The sequence below is a fragment of the Phascolarctos cinereus genome, unplaced genomic scaffold (genome assembly GCF_003287225.1).
Source record: "Phascolarctos cinereus isolate Bilbo 61053 unplaced genomic scaffold, phaCin_HiC Scaffold_9;HRSCAF=440, whole genome shotgun sequence".
NCBI classification, from domain to species: Eukaryota; Metazoa; Chordata; class Mammalia; order Diprotodontia; family Phascolarctidae; genus Phascolarctos; species Phascolarctos cinereus.
The window spans coordinates 88803172-88819398 of record NW_027556402.1 but is presented as its reverse complement, the minus strand read 5'-3'; the positions used below and the strand labels follow the sequence as shown (position 1 = coordinate 88819398).

At 40.1% G+C, this 16227-nt stretch overlaps 1 protein-coding gene across 2 annotated transcripts in view; it reads right to left on the bottom strand.

The window, feature by feature from the left end:
- The window catches only part of TMEM192 (transmembrane protein 192), a 29211-nt gene extending 16088 nt beyond the window's left edge, over nucleotides 1-13123 (bottom strand). Inside the window, exons 1-3 of one of the 2 annotated variants that reach the window (XM_020976346.2) lie at nucleotides 12955-13123; nucleotides 9507-9653; nucleotides 6854-7118 (exon numbers count right to left, since the gene is read on the bottom strand). In XM_020976346.2, coding sequence (XP_020832005.1) covers nucleotides 6854-7118; nucleotides 9507-9653; nucleotides 12955-12981 — 439 coding nt within the window. In that variant the 5' untranslated portion in view covers nucleotides 12982-13123. The remainder of the gene's footprint in view (nucleotides 1-6853; nucleotides 7119-9506; nucleotides 9654-12954) is intronic. The other variant, XM_020976345.2, reaches the window with a different exon arrangement.
- Nucleotides 13124-16227: the final 3104 nt, after the last annotated feature.

Here is a 16227-nt window from a genome sequence, read left to right as displayed (position 1 = left end):
TGCTAGGTCTATATCCCAAAGACATGCAAAAAAGGGGAAAAAAGGATCTATTTGTACAAAAATATTTATAGCAGTTCTTTTTGTTGTGGCTAAGAACTGGAAATCAAAGGGATGCCCCCATCAATTGGGGAATGGCTAAACAAATTGGTATGATTGTAGCAGAATAGTATTGTGCTATAAGAAATGACAAGCAGGATAATTTCAGAAAAAAACTGGACAGACCTGTATGAACTGATGCATAGTGAAGTGAACAGAACCAAGAGAACATTATACACAGTAGCAACAATATTGTTTGATGAAGAACTGTGAATGACTTAACTATTCTCAGCAATACAATGATCCAAGACAATCACAATGGACTAATGATGAAGCATATTGCCTTTCTCTGAAGGCAGATAATATGCTTCATCTTTAGTACTTTGTGATTATCTTGGATCATGATTCTTTGTTTTAAAAAAACTTTCAAAGTAGGATTCCCATAAACAGCAATATCCCTTTATACATTTAAAATAATCCCAAAAAAATCACATTAATATACGGTTGTGTTTTTTTTAGCAGTACCCATCTCATAAAGATAGATACGCTTGCACAAGACAGAAATATCCAGGATAGCAGTGGCTTAGGTAGCTCATGTAGGTGAATGCCATTTCCCCCTTAATCATCCTTCCATGGTGATACTCTCCCAGTAAGTCTATGACATATTTCTCAGTGTTGTTTTTAAAACTACTTTTCACATCGCTAATTTGATGAATTGGCAAACAATGAAAACATACAAAGAGGAAATGATTTCCAAGTTCCTTCTTTTCCTAGTGTTTTTCTAGATCTGGAAAATGTTCACTTAGTCCAAAGAAGAGAAGGGATCTCCTACTTGTTGGTGCAAGCAGAATGCCTATGAACCAGTAGGCCAAGTTTAAATTACATATAAAAGTCACTTTGCACTTTAGCTCTGTTCTAACATGTCCTATTCTACTGAAAATCATATTAACATGTAATCATGCTGCTAGTGAATCAGCTTTGGGGAGACCTAATTGGTACTTGGTCTCAAAACAATTACACTTTTAAAAATTGGGGGAGGAAAGCTTTAAAAAATGAGAGAAACTGTTCTGCATAGATAACATGACTGTACCATTACAGATGCTAGACTACATATAATTTTCAAAGGAATTTTAATTTTTTACGATGTTCTATAACAGAAGCCCTTTTTATGGTAACAAAGATGGAGGTTATCAACTGGGGAAATACTAAGCAATTATGGCACATGAATGTAATAGAATATTGGAGAATGGAAGAAACAATGAATTAGACGGATTTAGAGAAGCATGGAAGACTTCTGTGAACTGACTGAGCAAAATAAGCATAATCTAGAAGGCAATACATACAGTGACTACAACAATGGAAAGCACAAAAGAAAAGTGACTGAATATTGTGTAATTTTAATGATCTGGCTTAGCCCCAGAAAAGAGTGAGAAAATGTACCCCTCTCTCTCTCTCTCTCCTATGAAAAGATGGGAAATTATGGCTATGGAGTATTACATATACCGTCAGATATGGTGAATATGTTGATTGGACTTTGCTGACGTACCTTTTTCCTCTTTTCAAAATCTGTTACAAAGACTGACTCACTGGGTAGGTTAGTGGGGAGGAATTTATTTACAAATTAAGGTGATTTAAAAAAGATGAAAAAAAGAATAAAAAGTGTTCTATAGTAAATTCAATTTTACTGCACAAGACTACATAGTATGACTCTAGAGTAGACCTGGATAGAAGATACAAATAGATTTCAAAATGACATAAGCTCACAGCTCTACCTAGTGGCCATTTCCACAAACTCTCTAGCTAATCCATAGAGATGTCTGGTTTTATTCCATTTGACTAACTGAAATGTGCTTAAGAAGGCATACTTTAAAAAAAAAAAAAGGACTTAAACAATAACAACAAATCTTACAGGAATGTTTCATGATGGGCATCCAGGCATTGAGCCAAAATTATTACCTAGCAACTAGGAACCCCTGAAACTCATCAATGCAATTCACTGATATTTACTATAATAAGGAACCCCAAACTCACCTCTCTTTATTGTGCTTAATAGCATCAGGCACAATTAAGTGGCCACACTCCCAATCCATATGACTGAAATTAATTTGAGTTTCCCATCAGTGACATTCAAGAAAGCTCTGGTTTACAGGGCTCCTACTCAACTAAGCTGCCTGTACCCTATGTCAAGAGTATAGGCTATACTATGCTAGGACATCTTGCAATTCCTGGTCTAGAAGGCATCTAGGAGATGTAGTATCTAGTTACAGTTCTGGGCCTGGAGTCAGGAAGACCTGAGTTCAAATATGACCTCAGATACTAGCTATATGACCTCAGATAAGTCACTTAACCTCCACTTCCTTTCCTCCTTCCCCCATGGTGGTTAATCAAGTGACTTGATCTGCTTCTAAACCAGTCAGTTCTTCATCTAAAATTCACAGACAGCATCTTTCCATATTGTAAAGTTTCAATGACTAAAATCAAATAGTTTTGTGGATGGCCTAAGAGAACACAATCACTAGACAATTTTGAAGGACTTGGAAGACTCTGATCAATGCAATGGTCAACTGCAATTATAGAGGACTAACTGAAGCATGCTACCCACCTCTTGACCGAGAAGTGATGGACTCAAATAATGGAATAAGGCATATATTTTCCAACTTGGCCAATGTGGCAATTTCTTGTTTCAATTATGCATTTTTGCTGAAAGGGTTTTGTTTAAAGGTGGGGGGTGGGGGGCTTGGCCTAATAGAAAAGACATGAGAAGACACCTCCCTCTACTCCTCTGTAGAAGCTAGGAGGCTCATGGGTATGGGGTGTTTCATATATTTTCAGATTTTAAAAAAAATTACTGATTTGTTTTGCCAACTGTTTTTTCTCTTTTTTCTTTTAAAAACTGTTTTTTTTTATATAGGATGGCTCTCTGGGAAAGAGGAGGGGAAAAAATGCAGGGGATTGATAAGGGCCTTTTTTTTAAGAGGAAGAGAATCCTTGTTAATTTTTCAAAAGTCAAGTAAAATAAAAGTTAAATTAAAAATATAATTACTGGACTAATATTTGAAAAATGGATATTCTGCTTTGGTTAGTTGTTGTTGTGTTTTCTCAAAGAGGACTATGACATCAGGGAGATGATGACATGACTTGCAACTGAGTTTGTTTTAAGTGACGGAGGGCTGTTCAAGGTCACCACCCTCACTTTCTCCTCCAGAGCCATCTGGGTCCAGTGGCCAGATATTCATCAAGACAACTGGAGATAACTCAGGATGCAGTGGGAGACCCTTTCAATACTAACACAGGAGTTTCTGCTCTTACCATGCAGGATACTGTGACCCCTTATGGCCAAAGATGCAAGAATCAAAGTAGGCTTCCCTAAAATCTACCAAGTTCACCCTCTTAAGAGGTAGAAAATGATAAATGTTGCAGAAGATGTGGGAAAATTGGAACACTAATGCATTGTTGGTGGAGTTGTGAATTCATCCAACCATTCTGGAGAGCAATTCGGAACTATGCCTAAAGGGCTGTAAAAATGTGCATACTCTTTGACCCAACAATAGCACTTCTAAGGCTGTATCCCAAAGAGATCATAAAAATGGGTAAAGGACCCCTACATGTACAAAGATATTTACAGCAGCTCTTTCTGTGGTGGCAAAGAACTGGAAATTGAGGGGATACCCATCAATTGGGGAATGGCTGAACAAGTTATGGTATACGAATATAAGGGAATACTACTGTACTATAAGAAATGATGAGCAGGCAGACTTCAAAAAAAATTGGAAAGACTTACATGAACTGATGCAGAGTGAAATGAACAGAATCAGGAGAACATCGTACACAGTTAACAGCCACATTATGGGATGACTGACTTTGATAGACTTGGCTCTTCACAGCAACACAAGAATCTAAGACAAACGACTCATGATGGAAATTGCTATCCACACCCAGAGAAGGAAATATAGAGTCTGAATGCAGATGCAAGTATACTATTTGCTCTCCTTTTCCTTTGTTGTTTTGTTTTATTGCTTCATTCTTGTGGTTCCTCCTTCTAATTGTTCTTTACATCATGACTAATGGGAAAATATGCTTAACATGAATGTATATGTAGAGCTTATATCAGATTGCATGCCATCTTGGGGAAGAAGGGGGAGAAAATTAAAAACTCAAAAGCTTATGGAAGTGATTGATAAAACTAAAAATAAATTAATTATAAAAAAAAAAGAGGTAGAAGGCAGAGACTATATCATTTTGTATAGACCAGATAATAGGAGCCTTTTTTTTTTTAAACTGCCAAACCTTATCCCCATGGAGAAACTGGACACACTGCCATCCATAGGTCAGCTGGTTCTGAAGGTGTCTTAGAGAGGGAGACCCCTCACATAACCTTCTTTTAAAAATTCACTTATCTTTATTCAGTTCTGTGGTTGCAGTGTTCTCAGATGTTCTAAGACAGCAATTTTAATCTAGATTAAAAATACTTCAGGATGGTCTAGGATAGAAAGGCAAAGAAACTAAAAAATAAAAAACAAAACATGGGATTTTCACTGAAGAAGACTTCAAACAACCTAAACCAGGTCAGTTTAATTTCATTTCAATTCCCAGACCAATGAAAAAAAGTCAGCTTTCATCCACATGAAACCCTTTGTTAAGATCCTGAGATCCAAAATATAGGCCCAAAGAATTATCAATAAATAAGCAACTATTAAGAACCAACCATGTGCCACTGACTCAGTATTTAAAAAAATGAAAACAGTGCCTGGCCTCAAGGAGCTCATAGTCTATCAGGAGTGATCACAGGCACACATATAAGTATATACAAAAAAAAAATTTCAAGATAAATTCAGAAAGGAGGTAGGAAATCAGGCCTCACATAGTGGCTAGCTTTTGATCTGAGTTTTCAAAGAAACTAGAAATACTAAGAGGCAGAGTTAAGGAACGAGTCCACAGGGATAGCTTCAACTATCCCCCTTTAGAAGGATCTAGCGGCAGCTAGGTGGCACAGTTGAGACAGCACTGGCCCTGGAGTCAGGAGGACCAGAGTTCAAATCTGGCCTCGGACACTTGACACTAGCTGTGCGACCCTGGGCAAGTCACTTAACTCCACTACCTAGCCCCCCCCCCAAAAAAAAATCTAGAATATACATTTCAGGCAGTCTGTGAACTTGCAGGGGGGAAAAAAATTTACCTTCCTTTTTACTAAATTCTAACTGAAATGTAGCATATTTTCACTTAAATGTAACACATTTTCTTCCATTGTTTTAAAACATGGCTCTGAAAAAAGTCCAAAAGCTTTATCAGATTGCCACAGGGATCCAGGATACAAAAAAGGTGAAGAAACCAGCCCCTAGTCTTGATCACCACCCATTCTCATTTCCTGACAGCCTGTTCTAACCCTCATTACACTTGAATGTCTGATCAGCATTGCTTCCTAAGGAAGAATTTATCCGTTTAAAAAAAATATGTTTTTTCTACTTCTCACTCCCAAGGAATAGTCAAAAAAGCAATAACTTATTTCCTCCAACTCACATCTCTTCTTCTGTGGAAGGCACAGCACTGACCCTAGAAAAAAGCAATTATAAAGTTTTGCTGGTTGTTCAGGGACAGATTTTCCAGGCTCCACTTTTGTATACTGGGATCATCCTACCACCTAAGATTAGCACTGTGCCTGGTACATAGTAGGCACCTTATAAATTGTTATCGAATGAAAGAATGTTGAATTATAGGAACACACAAATGGCTTTGGAGTTATTCAAGAGCTCTTAAGATTTAATCATTGGGAAAAGCATTCCAACTATTCAGGGTTTTGTTGATGGGCCAAAAGTTAGCCCCTAAAAAGGGTTTGGAAGTCCACTAATCTGTTGGGGGGTTTTTTAATTTAATTTTTTTCAAGTCAACGAAAATCACTTACTCTCACTTCCACTTTCTCCCTGCCCTTACAAAAAAGAAAAAGAAAGGAGATAATACCTGTACTCATCCCAACGGACTACTTCAAGAAAAGCTTCTCCTAAACTATGAAGCACTTGGTAAAGGTGACCCACAAACCAGAATGATTTGGGAAAAATTATAGCATTCCTTCCTCATCATTTGACAGGAAAGGAAAATCCAGTGACCTGATGTCACTTTTCCAGGTTCTACTACAAATTTACAGAAACAAAAGAGTTTTTGTTGCACTATATAGCCCAATCTTTCACAATCCTGACATTTCCAGCAATAGATGGGGTCAAGAAGTTAGATTTTTGTAAGGTTAGGAATAAGCAAACCTTAGCAAACCCAATTTAAAGCTTGAGAGCGTCACACCAGTCCTATCCAAGTTATGAGGCAGACTTTTAAAAACATAGCCAAAAAAACCCCCAAAAAACAAAAAAGTGTAACAGAATGAAAAAAACTGTTCTAACTGTGATGTAACATTACTGCACCCTAACGAATAACGTATATGAAAATGCAGAGGCATAGAAGGCTTTGCATGAACTGATGCTGAGCAGAAAAACACCCCAACAAACCCAGAACCAAGACAACAGACAGAACGATTATAATAACAGAAGTAAAAACAATATGAAAAAGCAGTTGAACTCAGATTAAAAAAAGATAACCTTGTTTCTGAAGGACAGATGCTGAAAACACTTGCTTCTTCTCAGTAGAGAGCTAAGACATGTCAAATGAAAAATGTTACCAATCTTGTCCTTTAGTACTGCCTAGTTGCTTTCCTTTATCACTAAGAAAAGGACAAAGGAGAATACATTGGGGAAGGACTGTGATCTAAAAAACCTAAGGCAACAAAACCACATTTTTTTAAATATAAAAAGCTAAGAGAGGCAGGTGGGCTCACCAGTAGAGTGTATCATTAACGACAATCTTTTAAGATGTCTTGTGGATCTATAGATGATGATGTAACCTCGGTTTCTCACTTGGCTATGGTGATACTGAATATAACGTTCAAGAAGCACATGGAGGACCCATAAAATCACTTTTCCAAGGATGACCACAGTCTGAACTTTAAGTGGGTTGATGTAGTTTCCTGGGCATTTGTCCTCATTTGGATTAGGATAAGAACAAAGCAAACCTGTTAAAAATGCTAAAACAACAAAAACAACCTAAAAGGGAAAAAAAAGTACCACGATTAGGTTTTAGGACTTTGAGGTTAAACACACAAGTCACTTTTACTGTCCTACATTCAATCATTGTTCTCAATTTTCAGAATGCAAGAACAGAAGATGACAGATTGAATTGAATTTTACTTTCCCATACCCATACGATTTTGGTCACAAGACTTATCAAATAAATGCAATATAATTCTAGGACTGAATGTAGCTTGCTTGCTATGCACTTAGAGGCCATGGCACTCTAAGTCATCTAGGTAGGAAAGCTTAATCCCAAACTGTGATAGTTAAAATAAAAATAACTTTATATTTTACACTATTTTGTATGGCTTCAAGTCAACAGTTTCCAAAGAACTGAAACTGAAAAAGACCAGGTTCAAATCTTGTCTCAGACACTAGCTGACCCTGGGCATGTAACACTCCATGACCATCAGTTTTTATATTTGTAAAAAAAAAAATTTCAAATTTGTGAAATCTGGACACTCAACCTCTAAGGCCCCTTCTAGCTCTAAATCAGTGAGCACCCAAAGGGCAATGGAGAGGGTGCACAGGGGCACGAATAAGCAGCAACACATTACAAATTATGTAGGGAAGGCGGTATAAAGGATACCGTAAGAAAAATGTCTGGGGACTGCTAAGTGGCAAAGTGGATAGAGCACCAGCCCTGGAGTCAGGAGGACCTGAGTTCAAATCCGGCCTCAGACACATAACACTAGTTGTGTCACTCTGAGCAAGTCTTTTAACCCTAACTGCCTCACCAAAGAAAAAAAATCTGGCAGAAAAAAAGGCAGGGGAGGGGTAGTATTGACAGACAGAGATGACCCACGTACCCTGCTCTATAAAGAGAATTCATCAAGGAAGACTCTCAGCATGTTGCATAAGCCTGCAGGAGTGAATCTGTGAGAGGATAACGGACTACAGTTACACAGGATGAGTTGAGTAAACAGGGAAATTCATCACTATGGAATGCCCACTCTGATGAGATTGAAGATGTGTTGGAATATTATTTAAGTGAAAACATTAGCTATTCAGATCTATAAAAACAATATCCGTAAGACATCTAGTTCCAATAATCAACAATTCTTAAGAAATAGTATAATACAGGAGGGCTTAAAACTTTAACTTTTTAAAATTAAGAGGTACATTAGGATCACAAATTTATAGATGGAAGGACCTTTAGAGGCCATCTAATCCAAACTCCTCATTTTACAGTTGAAGAAACTGAGGCTCATAGATATTAAATTCATTCTGAAAAGAAAAAAAAACATCCTAATTAAGAAGCAGAACAGTTTAAGAGAACTCCTGCATAGTTCAGAAACTCCCCAAGTGTGATTATGGTTGAGTAATTTAACCCCTCTGTGCTTGTTTCCAAATGGGTAAAAGAAGGAATTTGGACCACGTGATGTTCAAGGTCCTTCTCAATTCCATAATTCTATCACCCACATACCTGCTTATCTAGTAGCAACAATACTAATACTCTTACTACCTAGCCTCAGGTCCCCACCCCTGAATTTTAAAATAGTTTGACTAATTTAACTTTTGACTATTTATCAGTATAATTGGCTTCCTTTTATAATCCTTTGTATTTTATTTTAAAACCATGATTCTGAAAAAGGTTTCAGTCTTCACCAGACCATCAATGGGGTATCTGACACACACAAAAAAGTTTAAGAATCCCTAACCTAGACCATATGAGGTAATAAGCTTTTGAAAAATCAAAGTAACTAATCAACTCCTTTGAATACACTTAAAATAGCCAACAGGTCTGGTAGGTAACAGTTACTCTTCTGACCACTCTCACTGCAACAAGCACCATGGCAGAAGTTGGAGGAAGTACTATAATTTTTGGCTCCACTGTGGCAAGCATTTTCTAGCAGTGCTTTCATTCAGGCGCTATGGCCCAGGCAGATGTTGCTTACTGGGGACGGGCATTAGAATAACTGACAATGTAATAGTTAACTTTTAGGGGGCTATGTATGTATGTACATGTGTGTATACGTGAATGTGCATTTTGTTCCAGATTTGTGATTTCACTATTATAGAGAACGTCCGAACCTTTCAACCAATTCAGACTGGGGCCTGTTCTGAGCCTTCTATTCTTCACAAGTTAGGGTGCTCAGACTAGGATCAGTCAGTATGCATCAAAGGTGGCACTCAAACCAAGATCTCTAAAGTGGCTCTCTGTTCACTAGGCTATGTTTCTTTTTATAGTAACTGACTTTACAGCAGAAATAGCATACTTATTCTAATCTAGATTCTCCAGTGTTCACAAGCTGAAGCAAGAAAAGTTACAATTTTGTCTGTGACATACTCCTTGGTGAACCTAGCACTCTTTCTTCTGTCAAACCCCCAAAATTAAAAAAAAAGTCCCCACAGACTTACATGTATTAATAAGAGGAGATTTGCTATGATGACAGTAGGAAGGGCATGGAATCTAGGTCTGAAATGAATATGCAATGGATGTTGTGGCAGAAGCTGAGCTTCTAGAAGAGGGTCATCTTCTAAACTTTGTGTGAGATCCAATGAACCCTAAAGGGGGAGAAATCAAAAGTCAGTATATTCTTAGACAATATTCACAAAATCAGTTATATAACATAAAGTTTGAAAATTTGTTTTATACATTGAAAGGCCTTCCTCCATTCTAAGAATATTTTTTCTGAAAAAAACATTTAGTTTCAACTACTGGAAGCATACTAAGAAGCAGAAGGAATTGTCTCCTACCCTCAAAGGGCTTACCATCTAACTGGCAGTCTAGGAATAAACAAATGAAAAGCTCAGTAATGATAAGAATTCAGTAAAGAAGTATTGTGTTTTAACAGAGGACAAGCTATGGACTCAGGAAAATCTAGGTTCAAGTCTTACATCTAATATGTATTAGGCATATGACCATGGACAAGTTCTTTAACTTCTCGGGACACTAAGTAACTTTCTTTCTTTCTTTCTTTCTTTTTTGGTGAGGCAGTTGGGGCTAAGTGACTTGCCCAGGGTCACACAGCTAGTAAGTGTCATGTGTCTGAGGCCAAATTTGAACTCAGGTCCTCCTGACTCCAAAGCTGGAGCTCTATCCACTTTGCCACCTAGCTGCCCCATCCAGGCAACTTTCTAAGACTAAGTTACAGATGATACACTTATTTGCATCTGTGTAAGAAGATTCCACACCAGAAGCTCCCAGTGATAATGAAATCTAATCCCTGCAAAATGGGAGGGAGGAACAGAATTTGAAACTAAAAACTTATTTGAAAAAAATGTTAAAAATTGTTTTTACATGTAATTAGAGGGAATATTATTTTTAAAAATGTTAAATGACAAAGACAATTTTTTAAGTAAAACAGGCAAATTGTATTATCCCTCTGGGATTCAGTTTATGCATTTGCCAAAAAAAAAAAACTTTACCACTCTAAACAAGGAAGGGTAAGCTGGACAGAGAGTTAAATTCTACCTAATACTTATTAGTGTGGGCAAGTCACTTACAACCTCTGGTCCTCAATTTCCACATTTATAAAAGAGATAATGACTTTGAAAATACTTATCTCAAAGGGTTGTTGTGAGGCTCAAATGAGATAATGGATGTGAAAGGCTTCAGCTTAGAGTTCTATTATTGGCACACAGTAATCGTTTAATAAATGTTTGTTGATCATATACAGAGTGTCCCCAAATGTCTTACCACAGTTTTAAACTTTACTAGTTTTATTGTACTAAAACTTTGGGGTCACACCATACAATGCAACTCTGCCTCTGAGTTTTTAAGGCACCTGGCTGGAACTCTGCTAGGTAAGGTTCATACCTTTCCATTCTCCTCACTTCCCTCCCAACATTAGTTATTCCTTTTTTTTTTTAAAGTTTATTAATCTGCAGTTAAAAAAAACCATCATTTCCAGACAATGAGTACACAAAAATAGTATTAGCTAATATACACTGAGATTATGTTCATGTTTATTTTAATAAACTAAGGCATCATCTGGGACAAGAGGGTATTCATCTCACCCACCTACCACGGAGTAAACAACGAGTAAAATGTCTCTCTCCTCCTCATTTAGGAAGTGTGTGTGACCTATGGCCCTGGGCACAGTGAAGACAGGTAAGGGTGCAAAGATCAAGGTGGCATGTTGTCAGGCAATGAGTCATAACAACAAATGTGCCTCCCCCAAAGGCAGGCAGATTCTATATAAAGCACTCCCAGGTTACGCCCAGAAAATAGTATGGAAATGGAAAATAGTATTTGTGTTCCTTTTTCAGGTGTAATCAGTGTTCTGAAGAAAGGAAAGCCCAATCTAGCACAGAAGTAAGCCAGATGTGAACAGAACGGTGTAGGTACTTCCCCATGAAATGTCTGTGGTCTTTTCTAAGGGGAAGAGGGGAGGTGAGAAAGGATTTTGAAGAACAGAAAGAAGAGCAGGCAGTTTTACTTCTGTTATGCCTCTCGTCTCCCAGCCCTTTAGTTCACAAAACCAGAAGAAATAAAAGTCTGATCATCTATTGTGGCCTCTACAATTCATAGCAGATAACGGAGCCTAACTCTTCTTCCTGAAGGTTTTATATTCCCCCAAGAGCAACCTTAGAAGAATTTTAGTCCAGCTTCCTCATTTTACAGATGAGGAAACTGCAGCCTAGAGAGGCTAAGAAACTTGGCCAAAGAATACTATTGTGTTATGAAAAATGACAAGGGGAATGGTTTCATGAAAAACCTGGGGAGAATTATATGACATGAGGCAAAGTGAGCAGAACCAGGAGAACGTTGTATACAGTAACAGTAATGTTACGAAGATCAACTAGGAAAGATTTAGCTACTGTGATCAAAATTACGATTCATGACAGTTCCAAAGAACTCGTAATCAAAAATGCTATCCACTTCCAGAAAAAGAGAGCGTTGAGCGCAGATTGAAGCATATTGTTTTTTACTTTGTTCCCCCCCCAATATATGGCTAATAACGAAATGTTTTACATGACTTCACGTGTATAATAGGTATCGCGTTGCTTGTCTTCTCAATGGGCGAGTGAAGCATTGCTTATTCCTGCAAAATCAGGTGCACCACCGTTTCATTTTTAAAGCTATGCTTCCTGGCGCCGACAATGACAAGGCTTCACGTGGTTGCTGCGCTCAGTACAGCCTTGGCCCTCGCAAGAGCTGCAGAGCCGGGGCGGGGTCCCCGCCACTAGGGACTGCCCCTAGTCTAGTCCTCAAGCCTCAGCCCGGGCTCTGGGCTATCTGAACCGGCTTCTGAACCGGCTTCTGACCGAGCTGAGGCAGGCTGCACAACACGTAGGGCAGACGCGCAGTCACGTGAAAAAGCCGAGTTCCGGGACTAGAAGCAAAGCCGTTTCCGAGCAAAAGCTTGGAAGTGGGGGCCTGCCGCGCACCTGGGGCGGCACACTGGGACACCCCCGCGCACACGCGCCGGCACCTGGTCCTGCGGCCGCCCCGCGGCCGAAGCTCAGCCTCTCAGGGACAGCCAGCGTCCCATCCCCAGGGCGCAAGACCTGCTGGCGACCCCTTCCTGGGGCGCACAGCTGTTACAGGGGTCCCATTTCCAGGGTGCACAGCTCCTCCAGCGGTTCCCTTCCTAGGGCGCACAGCCCCTGCAGGTGTGTCCTCCCTAGGCGCATCGCATCCCCTTTCCCCCATCTCAGGGTGCAGTCCCTCCAACGGTCCCCTTCCCAAGGCGCACAGCCCCAGCGGGTGTGCCTCCCTCTGGGAAGTTCCTCTCCCCTGCGCCCCTTTCAGGGGTTCCCGCCTGGGGTGGGGGGGTGGGAAGGAAGGCAGCTTTGCCGCTCCAGGCCCCGCCCCGCAACGCCGGGAGCCCCCGGTCGCGCCCGCCCCACGCGCACTCACGTCCTCCAGCCTGGTCCCTGCAGCCATCTCCTGAGCTCCTGAGGCTGAAGCCCCCGCCGCCGGGGCGCTATCTCCACCTGCGCGTCTCCGCGGCTGCTCCGGGAAGGGAGGGGGAGGAGGAGGGGGAGGGGAGGAGAAAAAACCCTCCGTGCCCCGCCCGCCTTCCCGAGCAAGCTCACCCTGACTTTGGGCACGCCCACGTTTTCGCAGGCCCCGCCTCCGTGGGAGGCTTGCTGCTCCTCCTCCAAACCCCTCATTGGTGGAGCCCGAGAGGCTTCCCCCCGACGCTGCCGGCCCCCGGAGGGAGGGGGGGGACGTTCGCAGCCGAGCTGCTGCGGGTCTCCCTTCTCTCCTATCTTGACCCATTGCTTTGGCACCCTGCTTTCTCCTTTCTAAGGTCCTGGACCCCGAAAGGCTAAAGCATCGTAGGCTGCATTCCTAAGCCTTCGGTGGCCTGATGTCCAAGCCGTCGCACCTGTTATTTATGTGCCTTTCAGAGATGTTCTCTTTGGGCGTGATTTCCTGTGTCTCCAAGCCCTGGCTGTGTATGTACTGGCTAGGAGGGCTTGAGGATGCTAGACATAGAGCTGAGCTTCAGAGGACACCTCGTCTAACCCTCTCATTTTACAAATGGGGAAACCGAGGCCCAGGGAGGTTCAGCGAATTGACCAAGGTCGGCATAGGCAAGGAAGCATCAGACCTGGGATTTAAACCTAGCTTCTTTGATTCCAAATAGAAAGCTGTTTTCACTGCACCTGACAAGATCCAGCTGTATGATTTTTTTTTACCTAATTACATAATAACTCAGGGCCTCAGTGTTCTCATTGGTAAAATAAGGGGTTTAATCTGGAGATTAACCTGGGGTCCCATTAATATGTTAATATATTTTTAAATATTTTGGTAACTATTTCAATATAATGAAAATTTAAAAGCATTACAGTACTCTGAAAAGGGACATATAGGTTTCATCAGACAGGCAAGGGGTCCACGACACAAGAGTCCCAAAATGTCTTTTCTAGAAGACGAAGTGGGAGTATGTTTGGAGTCAAGAAACCTGAGTTCAAAAACTAGAACAAACTTGGACAAATTCTGAGCTGACTCTCTGAGCTTCACTTTTGTCACCTGTTAAAAAAAATTATAACACTTGCAATAACCATCCTGCTAATCTGAGTCTAATAATAAATAATGTTATAATCAAAATCATAAGACAATAGATTAGGAATTTGAAAGGACCTCAGAGGCCATCTGATTCGGTTATGGGGGAAACGTGAAGCATAGTAGATAAAATGCTGAATTTGAGAGTCAGGAAGAACTGAGTTCTAATCTTGCTTAGATACTACTCCCCATGTGACCTTGGAAAAGTCACGTAACATCTCTTAACCTCATCTTCCTTATCTGGAAAATGGGGGTGAGAATCGAATGAGATAATATATTTAAAGGCCTATATAAATGTTAGCTATTATTATTTTTACTAAACCATAAGGCACTTTATAAGTATGAGTTACTCCATCTCTAATAGTCTGTGATTCTGAAATGCAACTTTAAGAGGAAAAAAAAAGGGTAACGTCGCCATCATTATGGTCATTAGAACAGTTGTTGAGGATTACTTAAAGCCCAAACCCCTGCCAGGGGGACAGGATGCAGGTTACAGAAAAAAATAATTAATAACCTGAATGCAGGGCCAGTTCCAAGCAACCCAACAATAAGTTAATGATTTACGAAGTGCTTTTTGAGCAGCAGTCCTATTAATTCCTATGCAGGTATTATTATTATTTTCACTTTTTTAATGAGGATGAGTAGGAAAAAATGAACCCATAGTCACACAGATGGGAAACAGCCACTACAGCTACTATTTCTTTTTTATATATATAAATTTATTTATTTTAGTTTTCAACATTTACTTCCACAAGGTTTTGAATTCCATATTTTCACCCCATCTTGCCCCTCCCCCACCCCAAGAGGCATGCATTCTGAATACCCCTTCCCCTAGTCTGCCCTCCCTTCTATCTCCCCCACCTCTCTTATCCCCTTCCCCTTCTATTTTCTTGTAGGGTGGGATAGATTTCTGTACCTCATTTCCTGTATTTCTTATTTCCCAGTTGCATGTGGAAACATTTTTTTTTAAAACTTTGAGTTCCAAATTTTCTCCCTTCCCACCAAGCAAGTCAATACAGGCCATACATGTGCAGTTATGCAAAACACTTCCATAGTAGATATGTTGTGAAAAGCTAACTCTATTTCCCTTAATCCTATCCTGCCCCCCCATTTATTCTATTCTTTCTTTTGACCCTGTCCCTCCTCAGAAGTACTTCCTTCTGATTACCCCTTTCCCAATCTGCCCTTCTCTCTATCATCCCCCTGCTCTCTTGTCCTCTTCCTCCCCCATTTTCCTGCAGGGTAAGACAGATTTCCATACCCAATTGAGTGTGTATGTTATTCCCTCCTTAAGCCAAATCCTATGAGAATAAGATTCCCTCATTTCTTTTCACCTTCCCCGTTTCCCCTCCACTGTAAGAACCTTATTTGTCTGTTTTGTGCAAGATAATGTACCCCATTCTACCTCTCCCTTTCTCCTTCTAGAATAATCCCCTCTCACCCCTTAATTTTATTCTCCAGATATCACTCCTTCATCTTCAACTCACCCTGAGCCCTCTATCTATCTATCTCTCTCTCTCTCTCTCTATCTATCTATCTATCTATCTATCTATCTATCTATACATATAATTTTCCCCCTCCCACTACCCTAATACTAACAAAGGTCTCAGGAGTTATAAATATCATCTTTCCATGCAGGAATGTAAACAGTTCAGCCTTAATAAGTCTCTTATGTTTTCTCTCTCCTGTTTACCTCTTCATGCTCCACTTGAATCTTGTATTTGAAAGTCAAATTTTCCATTCAGCTCTGGTGTTTTCATCAAGAATGCTTGAAAGTCCTCTATTTCACTGAATGACCATTTTTTCCCCTGAAGGATTATATTCAGTTTTGCTGGGTAGGTGATTCTTGGTCAGCCACTATTCTTTCCTAGAGACCACTTTCTAACCTGGGTGGAGTATACATGATCACATTCATGGAATGAAGAAGGATTCACCAGTGCCATGAAGAATTTAAGCAGCTCTTTACAAGACTTCTTGGTTAAATCCCTCCTTCTTCTATGGAATGAAGAATGCTGAGGTTGGATTCAAGAAGACTTTGACTGGGTGAGTCTAAGTCCCTGCCAGAGAAGGTAAAGTGACTATTTATCTTTTGGGCAATTCAGCTTGTTAATAAGAAAG